This window comes from Oryctolagus cuniculus, chromosome 12 (genome assembly GCF_051225735.1).
Source record: "Oryctolagus cuniculus isolate XC-2025 breed Fujian yellow rabbit chromosome 12, ASM5122573v1, whole genome shotgun sequence".
In the NCBI taxonomy this organism is placed as follows: domain Eukaryota; kingdom Metazoa; phylum Chordata; class Mammalia; order Lagomorpha; family Leporidae; genus Oryctolagus; species Oryctolagus cuniculus.
Window position 1 is genome coordinate 60,269,462 of NC_142878.1, and position 13,365 is coordinate 60,282,826.

At 49.3% G+C, this 13,365-nt stretch overlaps 2 protein-coding genes across 35 annotated transcripts in view; one reads left to right on the forward strand and one right to left on the reverse strand.

The window, feature by feature from the left end:
* MEIS2 (Meis homeobox 2) overlaps window positions 1–2,431 on the reverse strand; it is a 240,005-nt gene extending 237,574 nt beyond the window's left edge. For 6 of the 7 annotated variants that reach the window (XR_016217537.1, XR_016217538.1, XM_070053349.2 and 3 more), the window contains exon 1: window positions 191–331. Coding sequence is in view for 4 of the 7 variants with exons in the window: in XM_070053349.2 (XP_069909450.1) it covers window positions 191–202 (12 nt within the window). In the remaining 3 variants the exon portion in view is untranslated. Of the gene's footprint in view, window positions 1–190; window positions 332–2,314 lie in introns of those variants that run through there. The other variant, XM_089309419.1, reaches the window with a different exon arrangement.
* Window positions 28–9,844, forward strand: LOC149123072 (uncharacterized). 28 transcript variants are annotated; one of them, XR_016217541.1, is made up of 5 exons: window positions 45–165; window positions 550–983; window positions 1,886–2,586; window positions 3,295–3,358; window positions 9,037–9,242. XR_016217541.1 is itself a non-coding variant. In XM_089309423.1 (5 exons), exons 1-4 carry the CDS (start codon window positions 128–130, stop codon window positions 3,325–3,327), a joined length of 354 nt encoding a protein of 117 aa, XP_089165549.1. In that variant the 5' UTR covers window positions 51–127; the 3' UTR covers window positions 3,328–3,358; window positions 9,037–9,242. The 28 variants fall into 28 exon arrangements, 6 of the variants coding, with proteins under 6 accessions (XP_089165549.1, XP_089165550.1, XP_089165548.1 ...); XR_016217539.1 differs by having other exon boundaries at window positions 51–165; window positions 550–720; XR_016217540.1 differs by having other exon boundaries at window positions 51–165; window positions 550–720; window positions 1,886–2,306.
* Window positions 9,845–13,365: the final 3,521 nt, after the last annotated feature.

Sequence of the window (13,365 nt, forward strand, 5' to 3'; positions counted from 1 at the left end):
ACGGGGGGGAAAGAAGCCGGTGGATAATTTTGCTGCTATTTTTTAAAATACTGGCCGCCATCATCAAGCAGCGAGCAGCAGCAGCAGCAGCAGCAGCAACAGCAGCAGCGTTGAAGGGAGAGGAGGCATGGGGCAGGCCCCTCTTAGGAGAGGATTTATATCTAGGTAAGTGTTGGAGATTTAAACCTACCCTTTGCGCCATCAGTCTGCGCTCCAATAAACTCCTGGATGTGTCGTATATTTAATATCCCAGTCCGGATAAGAAAGTGATCTAGGCTGAAGATTCCTTTTTTTTTTTCCAAACCAAGGAGACTTCTCCCAATTTTCCAATATGTTATTTTTAGGGAAAAAAAAAAAAGCTCAGGGAAGACAACGAAGAGTTTTTTTTTTCTGTGATATTTCTTCTTTTTCTCTCTTTTCCTCTTCTTCCTCCTCCTCCTCCTCCTCCTCCTGATCTTCCTCCTCCACCTCCACCTCCTCCTCCTCCCCCCTCCCCTCCTCCTCCTCTTCGGTCCTCCTTTCCCCCTCTTTCTCTTCTTTTCCCCTCAGTTGGAAAAAAAAAAAGAAAAGAAAAGAAAAAGAAGAAAAAGAAGAAAAAAAATTGTCAAGCCCCCGAACTGAAGGTTACGAGCGGCCCGTCAGCAGCCCACATGTAACCGAACTGTCGTGTTTCATGGCTTTTTGCCACTCCAGCTGTCAATCAAAGCCCGGAATGTCAAGGTAGTGAATGAATGATGGTTGATGATGATGAAGAGGAGAAATCTTTCAGACCCGTTTTTTTTTCTTCCAGTAAAACTCCGCGAGGGGTTTCTGTTTCTTGAATTTTTCCTCCCCCCTCCCCCCTCCTTTAAGCTTTGCCCCTGCGGTATCTGTATTAGGATCCTCTCTCGTTAAAGTATTGTTCAAAGAAAGCAGGGAGAAAAAAAATCAAGAAAAAAAATTGAATAGTTTGCAAAAGCTGGACTTCCTCCCCCCCTTTCCTGGTAGGTATTTTGTCTCTCCCTCTCTCTCTTGCTCGCTCGCTCGCTCGCTCTCACTCGCGCCCGTTCGCTCGCGCTCGCTCGCTCGCTCTCTTTCTCTCTCTCTGGGAGATGAGTGAGTGTCAGTAGGTGTTGGCAGGTTGGCTGCTGCCTGGCTTATAGAAGAGCCTCAGTTTGGCGGCGCGGGTCGGCGGCGGGAGAACGAAATGACGGAACCCGGAAGTCGTGGTGCCCATAGCCCGTCGTACGGCGGAGACACATCCCGGGAGTGGGGAGCGGGAGCGAGGCGGAGCGCGCCGCGCCGAGCCTCTGATACGCAGCGAGTGCGATCGGACAGCCCCGGCTGGGGGGCGGGGAGGCGGGGGCCGGGGAGGGGGGGAGGGGAGGCTGGGGCCGAGCGGACCCGAGCAAATCAGCGTCTGCCTGCTCCTCCGCGGGGCCGGGGGCCGGGGGGCGGGGGCGGGGGCGGGGGGCGGGTGTGCGCGCGGGAGTGCGTCCGCGCGCGCGCAGGGGCGAGGGAGCGAGGGAGCGCGGAGCGCAGGGCGGAAACTGCCGAGAGCCGCAGGGAAAGTACGGTACCGCCTCGCCGCTCTGCTGCTTCTCCACAACTTACTTCTAGTTCATTTTCCCATCGCTCCGGGCTCCGCCCTGACTGGGTCGTGCCGGGGACGTGCGGTCCCGCGCTCGAAGCTTTTGTTCCCCAGTCGCGCCGCGGCCCCCCGTCCGCTGCCCGCGGGGTCACCGCGCCCCGCGGAGGCGGCCTGCGCACCACATCCCGGGCCGGCGGGGCTCCGCCAGCCGCGCTCACCGCCCGGCTCCAGGGCTTTTAAAGTGGCAGTTTCTTCCCCGGGCGGATCCAGGACCCTCGTTGTCTATGTCTTTTTTTTTTTTTTTTTTTTTTTCAGGACCAGAAGACCGCAGCCTAACCCAGAGCACACTCCCTCCGAGGGGATCGGACGAGGGGCCACGCCGGAGAGTTTCTGGGGGCCGCGGCGGAGCCGGGAGGCAGGGAAGCGGGTGGGGAGCCGCTAGGTGACTGGCGGCGGCCGAGGCTACCGAGGCGGGAGTGCGGAGGAGCGCGCGGCCGCCGTGCGCCTCCGGAGCCGAGCTCCCAGGGGCCGGGAAGCCGGGGAGAAGGGGCCGCCTGGCGAGGAGGAGTGGCTGGCGCTCCCGGCAGATCTTTGTTGTGGTCGCCCGAGGCGCGGCGGCCGGGCCGCGGTACCGCCCGCTCAGGGTTGCATTAATGACACCAGGGCGCGTTCGCAGGAGGGCTGGCCCCGAAAGAACTTTTCCAAAAAGGAAAAGGAGGCGAGGTGGGGAAGGAAGGTAACTACCTCACACGGTCTGTGTGGAAAGTAGTTCTGGCCGGTGTCCCGTCCAATCCCCGCGCCGGAGGTGCGCCGGGCTTCACCTCAGCGCGCCCGGCTTGCCGGCCGCCGAGTGTCAATCACGCGGAGCCCGGAGCTGGGGGCGGGGCGACGGCCGCCCCGCGCGCACGCCGCAGCCCCAGTGCCCCCCAACTTGTCGCACTCGCCCTTGTTCACGGTCCCCGGCCACCAGAGCGCGGGGTCCTCCCTCCCTAACTTTGAACCGGTCCTGGAAAATAGTAGCGTATCCCGCGCGCGGCGGCGGCGGCTTTGACCCGACTTTCCTGCGAGCGGGGGATGGGGTGGGCGGCGGTGGGTCCGGGCAATAAAGTACCGAGTGTGCGTGAGCGTGTGTGCGCGCGCGCGCGTGTGTGTGCGCGCGCGCGGAGGAGAGGGGAGGGAGGTGGGAGTGCTTTTTTTTTTTTTTTTTTTTTTTGGCCCCCTTTCCAGCTTCTCTGCTTTCGGGCAACACAAACTAGGGTAAGATCGCAGCCTGCAGAGACTCCAAGCGGAGTCGGAGAAATTTGGCCTCGTTTTCCTAGGGCTGGGGAATGAGCTCCGGAGGTCAATAAAAGCCCTCCAAAAATGATGAATGATGGAGCACCTGTGATGATGATAGTGATTACCAGAGCAATTAAACAGTTTGATTAAATGAGCCATCATAACAATGATGTCTGCGGGAAATCGGCCTCCACATATAAAGAAAGAAAGTGCGGAGAGCCTGGCAGAGGCGCGGATAGCGCGACGCCGGGGAGAGGAGCTGCGCCCCGCCAGCTTTCGCCGGGGTGGCCCGTGCGGGGACGGCGGGCTCGCGGAGCTGCAGGGGGGACACGGTAGTCCAGGCTTGCAGCCCCAGTTTCTGCCCGGCTTCAAGTAGGAAACCTGAGGGTTGGGGGGGAGGGTCCTTCTCCCGCCACCTCCTTTTTTTTTTTTTTTTTTTTTCCTAGAAGAGCTCCAAGATTAAAAGTGTGCTTATTTGATGCTGGGTTGCTCGTCGACATGTAAACCAAGGTGAGTAAAATAGAACAGAAGACGCAAATGGCAAGAAAAAGTTGGTCTCCAGAATTGCATTTGAAGTGGTAGTGAAGGGAATTCAGTCGAGCCGGGACCGGGGAAAGAAAAGAGCCAATGCGGGCTCGCCGCGGAGCCGTTTCGACTTTGCAGTTGTGTCGAGGTTGGGAGGTTCCAGGTTTCCCGGTGCAGCGCCGCTGGCCGAGGGTTATGCTTCGGGTTTCGGTTTTTACTCTTCCAGTTGTTTTTAAACTTGGATGCTAGGCATTTACTGTCGCCAGTAGGATTGTGGTGGTTTGAACTGCCCTGCGAAATAAGCGTCAGTTACTTTCCTTTGTAAAAGAAGCCCGACTTCCCTGATAAAAAGCTGCTTTTGTGAAGACCAGCGTCGCGCGGCACCTTTGCCTCGCAGCGTAAACGTGCGATGTTGCCGCCTTTCTATCCCTGTGGTCCCCGCTTCTGTTTTCACAGTGATGCAGTGAGATCCCCACAGCCGTTATTTAGAGAAACTCAACTAGCATTTTTCTTTGTGAAAAGTTTCTTCCGTGGCAGTGCAACTGAGTAAAAAAAATTTCAGAGTGACGATTTTTATGTTTTCATGCAACTGTTAAGCTAATCCTGGGTTGTTTTTCCCGTGATAAGCTTGGATTTTGCTAAAGAAGAAGTGTATAAACTCCCTGCATTTCATCCTTTGGACTATGCAATAGGCATTTTTTTTAAAAACCTGACCGCCTTCCTTCCCTTTTCTTCTCTTGCATTCTCAAGTATTTTGTAACTCCTTTTACATTTTGTTGATCACATTAAAGCAAACAGGGGCAGCAATCTGGTTAGGTGTAGGAGGGAGAGAGAGAAATAGGACATTGTCAAGATACTGTTAAAGGAGAAAAAAAAAAATCTTTAATTCCAAAGACTTTTAGCTGATAAGTGCAAGTGTGTTAAAACGTGCAGCCCTATTGGATGAAATCTGTGTCATTTTAAAATTCCCCAAATTTCCACAGGGAGACACCAAATTTCTTGCTACTGAAAAGCATTCACTTACCCAGTCGCATGTCAGTTACGAAACTCATAGTTTTAAATAGCAGTTCCCAGGACACTCTTCATCAAGTTGGAGTTGACCCAGGGTATTGGTTCTTGGTCAGTCTGATGAATTCAAAGAACTATTACTTTAATCAGCCACTTGCTGGCGTTTTATTAATACAGCCAAGAAAAGCTCCTCTAACATTTAAGAATTTCCTGGTTTCCTCCCTCTGTCCCCGTTTTCCAGCCCAGTAGAAGCTGTTCCCAAGCAATGGGATGCCCATGCTTTCTGAGTTCCAGCCTGGTGGTACTTTGTTGAAGCCTGGTTCTCAGCTCGGCACTCTCATCCAGACTTCTCTGCTCTTACGTTTGGGGTGAAGGGAAAGTAGGTGGGGCAGGCCCGGGAGACCAGCATAGGGGTCTTTGGAACGGGCACACACCTCCGTCAACAGTCAGTTTCTTCTGCCCAGGCTGGAAATGGTTTTAACAGGCGGTAAAATTTCATCTTGCGGTGTCAAATTGGGGTCATTTTGGGGTTAGAGTTCTCAGTGTCCGAGAGGAGCTGTCCAGCTGCGTGGGGACTCATTAACTGCAAAAGATCTGTTTCAGTAAAAACAATTCAAAGACAATCAGAAGGCTAAAGACCCTCTACAAATTGCATTTTACAAGTGCCCCAGAACAAATATGGATGGTGAAGCCTATTTCTTCAGAATCCCAAATCAGCTACTTAGCTCTGGAGTGGGGGGTGGGTGCACTGCATTAAAAAGGAGGTGAAAGGGAGGGGGCCGAGCGAGTGGGGTGAATGGGAGGGGGAATAGGGCCTCTCAAATTTAAGAGTCTGTTTTTAATCACCTCTTTCTTACTGAGGCATCCCTAAGACTTCTAAAAACTTCTTTTTAAAAAATTTTTTTCCTTTTTTGACCCAATGTGGAATGCTATTATAGGTAACATTTAAGATTGAAAAAGAGGAATTCACTACAGTTCTTTAATTTAAAGGGCATTGGCTTTATGAAGAGTGTTTAATTGGAAATGAGCATTTATGAACCCAGACTCTATTTTAGGTGAATTTGCGCACGCTCCTGAAGGTGCTTATGTGGTTGGTAATTTTTTGTTTTTATTTTTGGTTTGGAAAGTTGTAGACTGTCAGCACAGATAACCCCAGGTTCCTCAGAACTGTGAGGTCCAAAGTGAATTAAAGTCGCTGGGTTAAGTCCTTTTTGTCTTACAACAGTTAGAACAATCGCCGCCTTGCTAGAGGAGCAAATAAATCCAAGCTTAATCTTGTTTGTAACTTTAATGTTTTGATTTGGAATATTTTGTGTTAAATAGATTTTCTCTGTGTATGGGGAGACTCTAGTGGTTTGGAAGAAACATGTGGATTACTACTTTGATTTTTAAAATGATTCCTTCAGGTACAAGATGCCAGGGTTTTGGGGGATAAAACCCAATCAATACCTAAAAGCAATGTATCATTTGAAAGAAGTTTTATTTCTTGCATTACTGAACTGAGCAAATAAGAGGTCAAAATATTTTATTCTCTCTCTGGACTCAACCTCTGTCACCGGGTCTTCTCTCCATCTGCATCACTTTCCTTTGGGGACTAAATGAGACAGTCGGTGGATTTCCATCGCCTAGCTCTTTTCTCTAGCTGACCAGGGTGTATGTATTTCTCAGTTGTTTTTCTAAGAGTTTGGTTGCGGCTGTGCAGAATCAGCCTGGAGCCCAGCACGGCTGGGACAAAGGCGGAGAGGGTTGTCTTCTGCTCCCGACCTGCAGGCTGACAGTTGGAATTTTTGATATATATTTTATTTGGCGTTTCCAATAACGTGTTTGTCTCTCCTTCCCCACCCCTCGAAGCCATCTATTACTTTTAAAACCTCTCTTCTCCGTAAACCCCAGCTCATCCTTGTGAACTGTTCTTGACCTCCCCAGCAGTGTAAACCAGCAGCTCTGAGAGTTGTCCCAGGGAGAATTACACTCACTTCCTTACCTGTTAACTTTGTTCACGCTCTTGCTAGCTGGGATCAACAGAGGAAAGGGGACTTTTTTTTTTGTTTGCTTGTTGGTTGGGCCTTTTCCAACGTAGACTTTCTATCATCTCTTTTCCTCCCCAGATTTAACCACAAGCAAGCATCCCGTAATTTTTTGTTAATAGGCTGGAGTGGAATCATTGTACTTTCTTTCCTTTTGCCCTGTCTTATTTCTTATTTCTCTCAGTTTTAGCTGCTTCACCGTCTCGCAGAAGGAAAGGATTTCAATAAATAGCCCTCTAGCGCTATCTGGCGGGGCTCCAAACGCGAGGCGCGCTCGCTCTCGCAGCGTCTGCCTCTTCCCGCGCTCTCTTCCTTCCTCTTTCTTCCTCTCTCTCTTATCTCTTCAGCGGTCTCGATCCGATTTCCCCCTCTTCGCTGCTCCTTCAGCCCCTCTCCTGGTTCCTACTGCCATTCCAGGGCAGACGGCTTGGGACGACCCGGCCAGCGCTGATAACCCCGGCGACGGGGCTCTTCCTGGGCCGCCACCCTTGCCGAGCGTGGGTCGCACAGAGCCTTCGCCTTCGGCACCTTCACGTTGCTTACCGCGTTGTGTGAGCCGCGGCGTCGCGGCTGGCGGTGCGTTAGAGGGCCTTCACTCTCACTGCATTTGCAAAGTTTGCGGGAAGGAAATCAGACGCTGAGATCCCTGGAGCCCAGCTAAGTTTTAGGTCACGAGGCCGAGCCTCAGTGAGAGTTTGAGGAAGGGTCGGGGCTCCACAGGGGTGGGAACAGCACGGCGCGGCGCCTGGCCTTCTAGAGCGAGTCCGAGTGGGGCTGCGAGCGGTTCCCACGGCCCGGTCCTCAGCTTACAAAGGACTGCTGGAGCTTGAGTCCCGGGCCTGGCCCTGCAACCCCCGCCTGTTAACCAGCTTTATCCCCTGCACTCCTTGCCTCCCCACCCAACACCAGATTTGCAGAGGAGTGGCAAACAGAACTAGGCGCAGGAATGCTCCCTGGACACCCCACAGGGCAACCGTCAGGCTGTGGGGGAAGCAGGCACTGGGGCTCAGTCCTTACCAGCCACCTCTTTCTTATTTGTGGAATTTTTTTTCTTTTTGCAGTAACCTGTAAACATAACAGCGGTGAGTAGGGAGGTCAGAGAGGATGAGGTGAACAGAGATTCAACTCGAACTGGGTAATTTAGATTGGCACTAGCGTTGTACCCCAATTCTTAAAATTCCCATTCATTCTTATTCTCCCCCCCCCCCAACCCCCTTTAGAGAAATATCCAGTCTTCCCTTTGAGCAAATCTCTACCATCTAGCTTTTGAAGCGCTGAGAAGGACTGGAGGCCGGAGGGAAAGTTGTGTTTGTGTTTTTCTAAGATTTAATTTTGACTTTTGCAAAGTCAAAGTGAGCACCCTATCCCTAACACAGACCCAGTAGGCGGCTACTTCAGGTGAGGGGACCTCAGCTTGTGGTATCTGTGGTCAACTAGACAAAGACCCCTTCCTGAGTCGGGAACCTGATACCTACCCCCTTGGCAAAAATAGATTAGATAGGGGGAGGAAGGATGACACAGTCTTGGGCACTGTTCCCCAAGAACTGCCTCCCCTCCCCCCTTTGCTGAATAAAGCAGGGATCAGGTGTAATTAATTGAGGACAGTTATAAGGTCATCATTAGCCAAGGTACAAATAATTGCAGCCCATTTTTACTTAAAATTGACCAGCCCCAGAGTGATAGATCGATTCGGAGTATAAAAATGATGTATCAAAACATCAATGTCGATTATTTGAAATATTGTAGTCGAATTTTTTTTATTGCTTCATCGGTTAAATGTCTGAAAGTGCAGTGTTCAAACATATATTTATGTTGTCAATACTGTCAGAACTGTCAGTTTTACTATACCGGATCTGTACTACATTTCGCATTTGCTCATTTACATAAAATGCCCACCCTAGGATTTCCCCCCACTTCCACCCCATCCCTGGAAAATCCGTGTCAGTTTCTTCAAAGGATTCAGCAATCTTTGCCTATGCTAGAATGTGCACTGCCTCTTTTACTCGATTTTCCACGTCGGATTACAAGTCTTTTTCACCGTTTCTAACTTTCAAAAAGATTCTTCCTCCTTTCTCCTCAGCTCTGCCTACCCTACCCTCTTCGAAATGGTATTAAAACCCTTGGAAAGCGTCAGGCTTAAAAATCCACATCCCAGCTAACAGAGCTTTGTATTTAGCGTAGGAAAAAACCGGGAAGTCCCGACTTAGCTTACCTCCGAAGCGGCACTCCCGCAAACCCGACTTCAGGGTTCTTAGGTGCGCCAGGGTCCTCGCTGCAGTCTTCCGGGAAAATGAATTTGGAAATGCAGACACTTTTTCATTCTTTTTACTTAAAAGCCACGATGGTAGAAAAAGTGTTAATACATACAAATGATCAGCACGTTTTTACCTTTAAAAGCTTTTTGAACTCAGTCGAAAGACACAAGTTGGAAACAGAATTGACAGTTTTAATTCTACCCATTTTCACCTGGCACGTCAGATCAGAGGCAATCATTTATTTTATGGGATGTGGATGGGAAAGGTAGATATAGAGCTTGAATTCACTGGAGTCTCTGTCCAGGGAAATAGTAAACTAATTGAAATAAATCCATTCTAATTTTATGTTTTTTATTTTTTATTTTTTTTTCAGGATTCTCTCCAAGTCTGAAAAGGAAAGACAGGGCCACTTCGTGACTAGCTGTAAGGACGCGTTTTCGTTTTCATAACACTGAGGGAATTGGTGTACACCATCTAATGTATTTAGATTAATCTATTTGGACTTTAAAAGATGCTACACATACACTGATAACTTGGCTTTATGCTGTCAATTCCAGCATTTAAAAAAAAAAAAAGAAACCAGAAGCCAGCTGGGAAGCTTTTCCATACCCATTCTTGGCTCAAACAAACTAAAGTGCAAAGCCCAAGAAAGTTTGCAGCGTGCATCTGTACGTTTTCGGGCGCGCGTTTATAAACATCTTCAGCCAGTGTTTGCATGGTGCCTCCCTCTAGCCACACACTCGAAGGCAGAGGCATCGAGGGATCGCCCCCAGAGAGCAGTGTTTACTTAGGTTTTTTTTTAATCTCTCCGCCATGTATGACAAGTGTTACTTCAAGAAATTCATCAGCCTTCTACAGGATACTTCCAGTTTTGCTGTAATGATCTGCAGAAGACAACTGCCATCGCTTTCTCACATCCCAAGGTGTTGCAGGAACTCGGAGAGGGAGAGAGGGGAGAGTGGCTGAGCCGCTTAATTACCGCGGGGGAGGGAGGGGCGCAGGCCGCAGAGTGGGCGATCGAGGTCCGCTCCGGGCCGCGTACCTGGCACCAGAGCCCTGTCGCCTCTATGCGAATATTTTTGGAAAAGGTTTTTTTTTTTTTTTTTTTTTTCTTAATGCCTTTGGGGAGAAGTGATACCCTTGTGTAACAATTAGCTCAGACAATAAAAATAATTGGAAAATCAGTTGGAATTTCTGAGTTTTTAATTACGTTTAATTTTGTACTAAGCCGTAAAATTACGAATGCCCCTCAATTAAACACGCGCCTCTTGTAAAGCGTTTAACAACAATTATTCCTTAATCAGTCTGAATGTGAGTCACAAATGGTGCTTTTCCACATCAAAGGGACGTCCTTCCACGTTACCTTTTAGTCATAAGTAAGAGGATTAATTCCTATAATTAGAGGGATAAATATGTGCATAAATATCTCTCTCACTGTCTCCTTCAAAACACACACTTTCGCTCTGTGAGAGACGCGGCCGGCTCCGGGAGGGTGAGTGCTTGTAATTGTCCGCCTTTGCCCAAAATTCTTTTCGCGGGCGGGTGCGCACAGGGGCGCACACGGCGCGACGCGCGCGACCAGGACCCCCACCGACTGCGGTGCGATGCTCCCGGGACTGCAACCCATCTCCCACCCCTGCCCCAGCCCCGCGCAGCCAGAGTTCCCTTTCACGTCCGTCCTCTAGCCCAGAGGAGCTGGGGGTCCCTGCCCGGAGCCAGAGCTCCAAGTTGACTCTTCAGGCTACAAATAAAAATTGAGCATGACCTTTGAAAACTCCTGTGTGAATATCTCATTTACCTAATGACTTTATGTCACCTAGGAAGAAGGTCAATTTCCTCTTAACCTTTTCCCCCGCTGCTGCAGTAAGCATTCTTCCCTAATCAATGGTGGCTGGAATAATCAATTCCCATTTTATGATCGCTGACAAACTCCATCTCTGGGCGGGGTGTCGGCGCGGCAGGACTCGCTCGGGCCGGGACGGAGGGCTCCTCGGGTACGCCCAGCTCCGCCCGGCGCCAAGGGAAGCTGCTCGCTCTTTCGTCGAGTTCAGAGACCTTGGCAAACTTCCCTCCCCCAGCCGCCGGCGTGACTTCTGAGTTGTCACTAATCCGAACCTGATATTCACCAGAGCTCCTTCGGTCACCGACAACGCTCCCCGCGGCTGCCGGGGCCTCCCACCCGCCCCTCCCCGGCGTGTTTTCATTTCAAAGTCTGCAGGCAGGGATTGCCCCGACCCAAAAATGTGCTCGCTCTCCTCTCTCTCTCTCTCTCTCTCTCTCTCTCTCTCTCGCCTCTCGCTCTCTCGCTCTCTCGCTCTCTCGCTCTCATTTACATTTTAAAAAATATTTTTGCTTCTTCAGCGTGGATCTCAGTTCTCTCTCTGTCTCAGCCTGGCTAACTTTGCATAAACAAAGCAACAACAGAAGCTCCGAGTGGGTGGATTCGTGCGGGAAATGAAGGCAGTGGATCGAGTTTCTCTCCCCCTCTCTCCTTTCCCTTTCTATCTCATTTTTTCCTCCTTTTCTTTTTACCTTCTTCCTCCTCCTCTTACCCCACAATACCCAATTGTCCTAAGGCATAAGTCACATACCACTTTCCCACTGTGTAAGTTCCTCAACCCTTCCTGGATCTGAGGACATTACTGGGCAAATTACTAAAGTCAAGACGATTTGAAAGTGAATGTGAGGTAAGTTCATCGTTGTTTATCTTTGTGGGGTCTCCATCTGAGCCCCTCCCTCATGCCAGTCTCAGAAGGCAGAAGTTGCCTTCCACGCATAAGGGGGCCTGTGAGGAGGACTCCTCTAACCTGGCTCACCAGCGGGTCCCTGGAGATTCTTTCCCCACACTGGACCTTCACCCTGTCCCCGTCTGAAAAAGCCCTGGATAGCTAGGGCTCAATGAAGCAAAATCACAGTTCTTGGAAAAAGATACCCTGTACCCTGGTTTTTGGAGATTCCTTAAGAGAATTCAATCCCACAGTATTGAATTGATCAGATAAACTGAGCTCCTCCCTGCGACTTCTCCTGATGGTTTGTTCTTGGGCCAGCTTTGCCTGTGGTGATAATCTTTGAACAAGTCATTAAATTGTCTGGTTTCTTAACTCAGGTACCTCATTATTTGTAGACAATATTTAGCTAACATTGGAAAGTTTGGGGGCATTTGGTGTGGAAATACACCTTGGGAATCCCATATCAGGGTGCCTGGGTTCAAGTTACAGCTCTGCTTTCTGCAGACCCTGGCAGGCAGCAAATGATGGCTCAAGTAATCGGGTCCCTGTCACCTATAGGGGAGACCCAGATTGAGTTCCTGGCTTCTGGCTTTGGCCTGTCCCAGCCCTGGCTGTTGGGGACATTTGCGGAGTGAAGCAGTATATGGGATATTCTCTCTCTCTCTCTCCCATTCAAATGAATAAAATAAAAATAAATAGAACCTTTTTAAAAATGGGAAACTTTTTAAATATTCAAAGAAAAATGTAACTCTTATGCTTTTTAACCCCCACTCTGCTGTTAAAACAAACAACATTGGAGTCCACAGTCTGGACTCAAGGCTCACCCACACAGGCTCTGAAGTCCTTTGAGTAACAGAGGTAGCTGATAGATGACACCACTCCAGCTTGCCAGAGACTCAGGGTTGCGATGCTTGGATGCTTGTGGTGGGCCTGAAAATGCCAGAGAGCCGGTGAGAGCAGGCCAGGGTCAGGACCTGCCCCAAGAGTGCTCAGTTCTAGTACGGTCATTTCCCTCTTGCTTCATACCAGGAAGTACTCCTGCAACTCTCACTAAGTTAGATTGGATTTAAATGGGCATCAAGTGTTGGTCTAGCCCTGAGTCACAGTTTATAGCACTTTGGCTTTTAGACTTGTTTCATATTCCCTTATAGACTTTCTTGGAGCACAACCTGTTTGTAAGTCAGGAAGTGCTTGCACAGGAACTCCTCATTACTAAGGGTCCTGAGTGGGACTTTTATCTCTGTCTGACAGAGGAGCAGACAGATTGGGGATAGGCTCCTTGACCTCAGATAATTACCACAGCCTTCCCTGTTAAGCAACTTTAATCCTCACATGAAGAGTAATTAACAAGCACTGACTACTCATTCTATGAGAATTTCCTTCCCCATGTTCATCTTAAGGGCCCTCACAGGGTTATTGAAAAATATGTTTAATACTAGTTTTTAGTTTGAGTTTGCTTAAACATCTTGTGTTGTGCTCACCTCTTCTACTCTGCTGGAATGCGGTTAGCATGGTCCCCGTCTGTATTCTAACCTCAGCATCTAAGATCAGAAAATCCAGTTGGTTGATCACTCCCTTTTCCTCCACCCCAACCCCAAGCAGAACTCTAAGTAGCTCATTCTTAGTCCATGTGGGAATTCATCCCAAGACCCCCAGTGGATGTGGAAATCATGGATGGTACTGAGCCCTGTACAGCTATGTTTTCTCCTATAACACATACCTACAAAACATTTTAACTGATAAATTAGGCACATAAGAGATTAATAGCAGTAACTATTAAAAAAGAAAAATGGTAATCATATGGTACAGTAAAATTTATTTAGAAGTTATGAATTATGCAATTCTAGAATTTTCCATTTAATATTCTAGACCATAGTTGGACAGGGTACTAAAACCATGGAAAGCAAGACCTAGGATGGGGTGGGGGGCCACTGTACACTAGACTACTCTGTGGAAAAAGGAAAACCATTTAA

What these genes read in the sequence shown, in the direction of transcription:
- LOC149123072 (XM_089309422.1), top strand. Translation starts at nt 128, where the DNA reads ATGGGGCAGGCCCCTCTTAGGAGAGGATTTATATCTAG. An exon ending in AGGAGAGGATTTATATCTAG is followed by an intron (nt 166 to 549) that starts GTAAGTGTTGGA and finishes TTTTCCCCTCAG; the next exon opens with TTGGAAAAAAAAAAAGAAAA. An exon ending in TCAAAGCCCGGAATGTCAAG is followed by an intron (nt 721 to 9,036) that starts GTAGTGAATGAA and finishes TTTTTTTTTCAG; the next exon opens with GATTCTCTCCAAGTCTGAAA.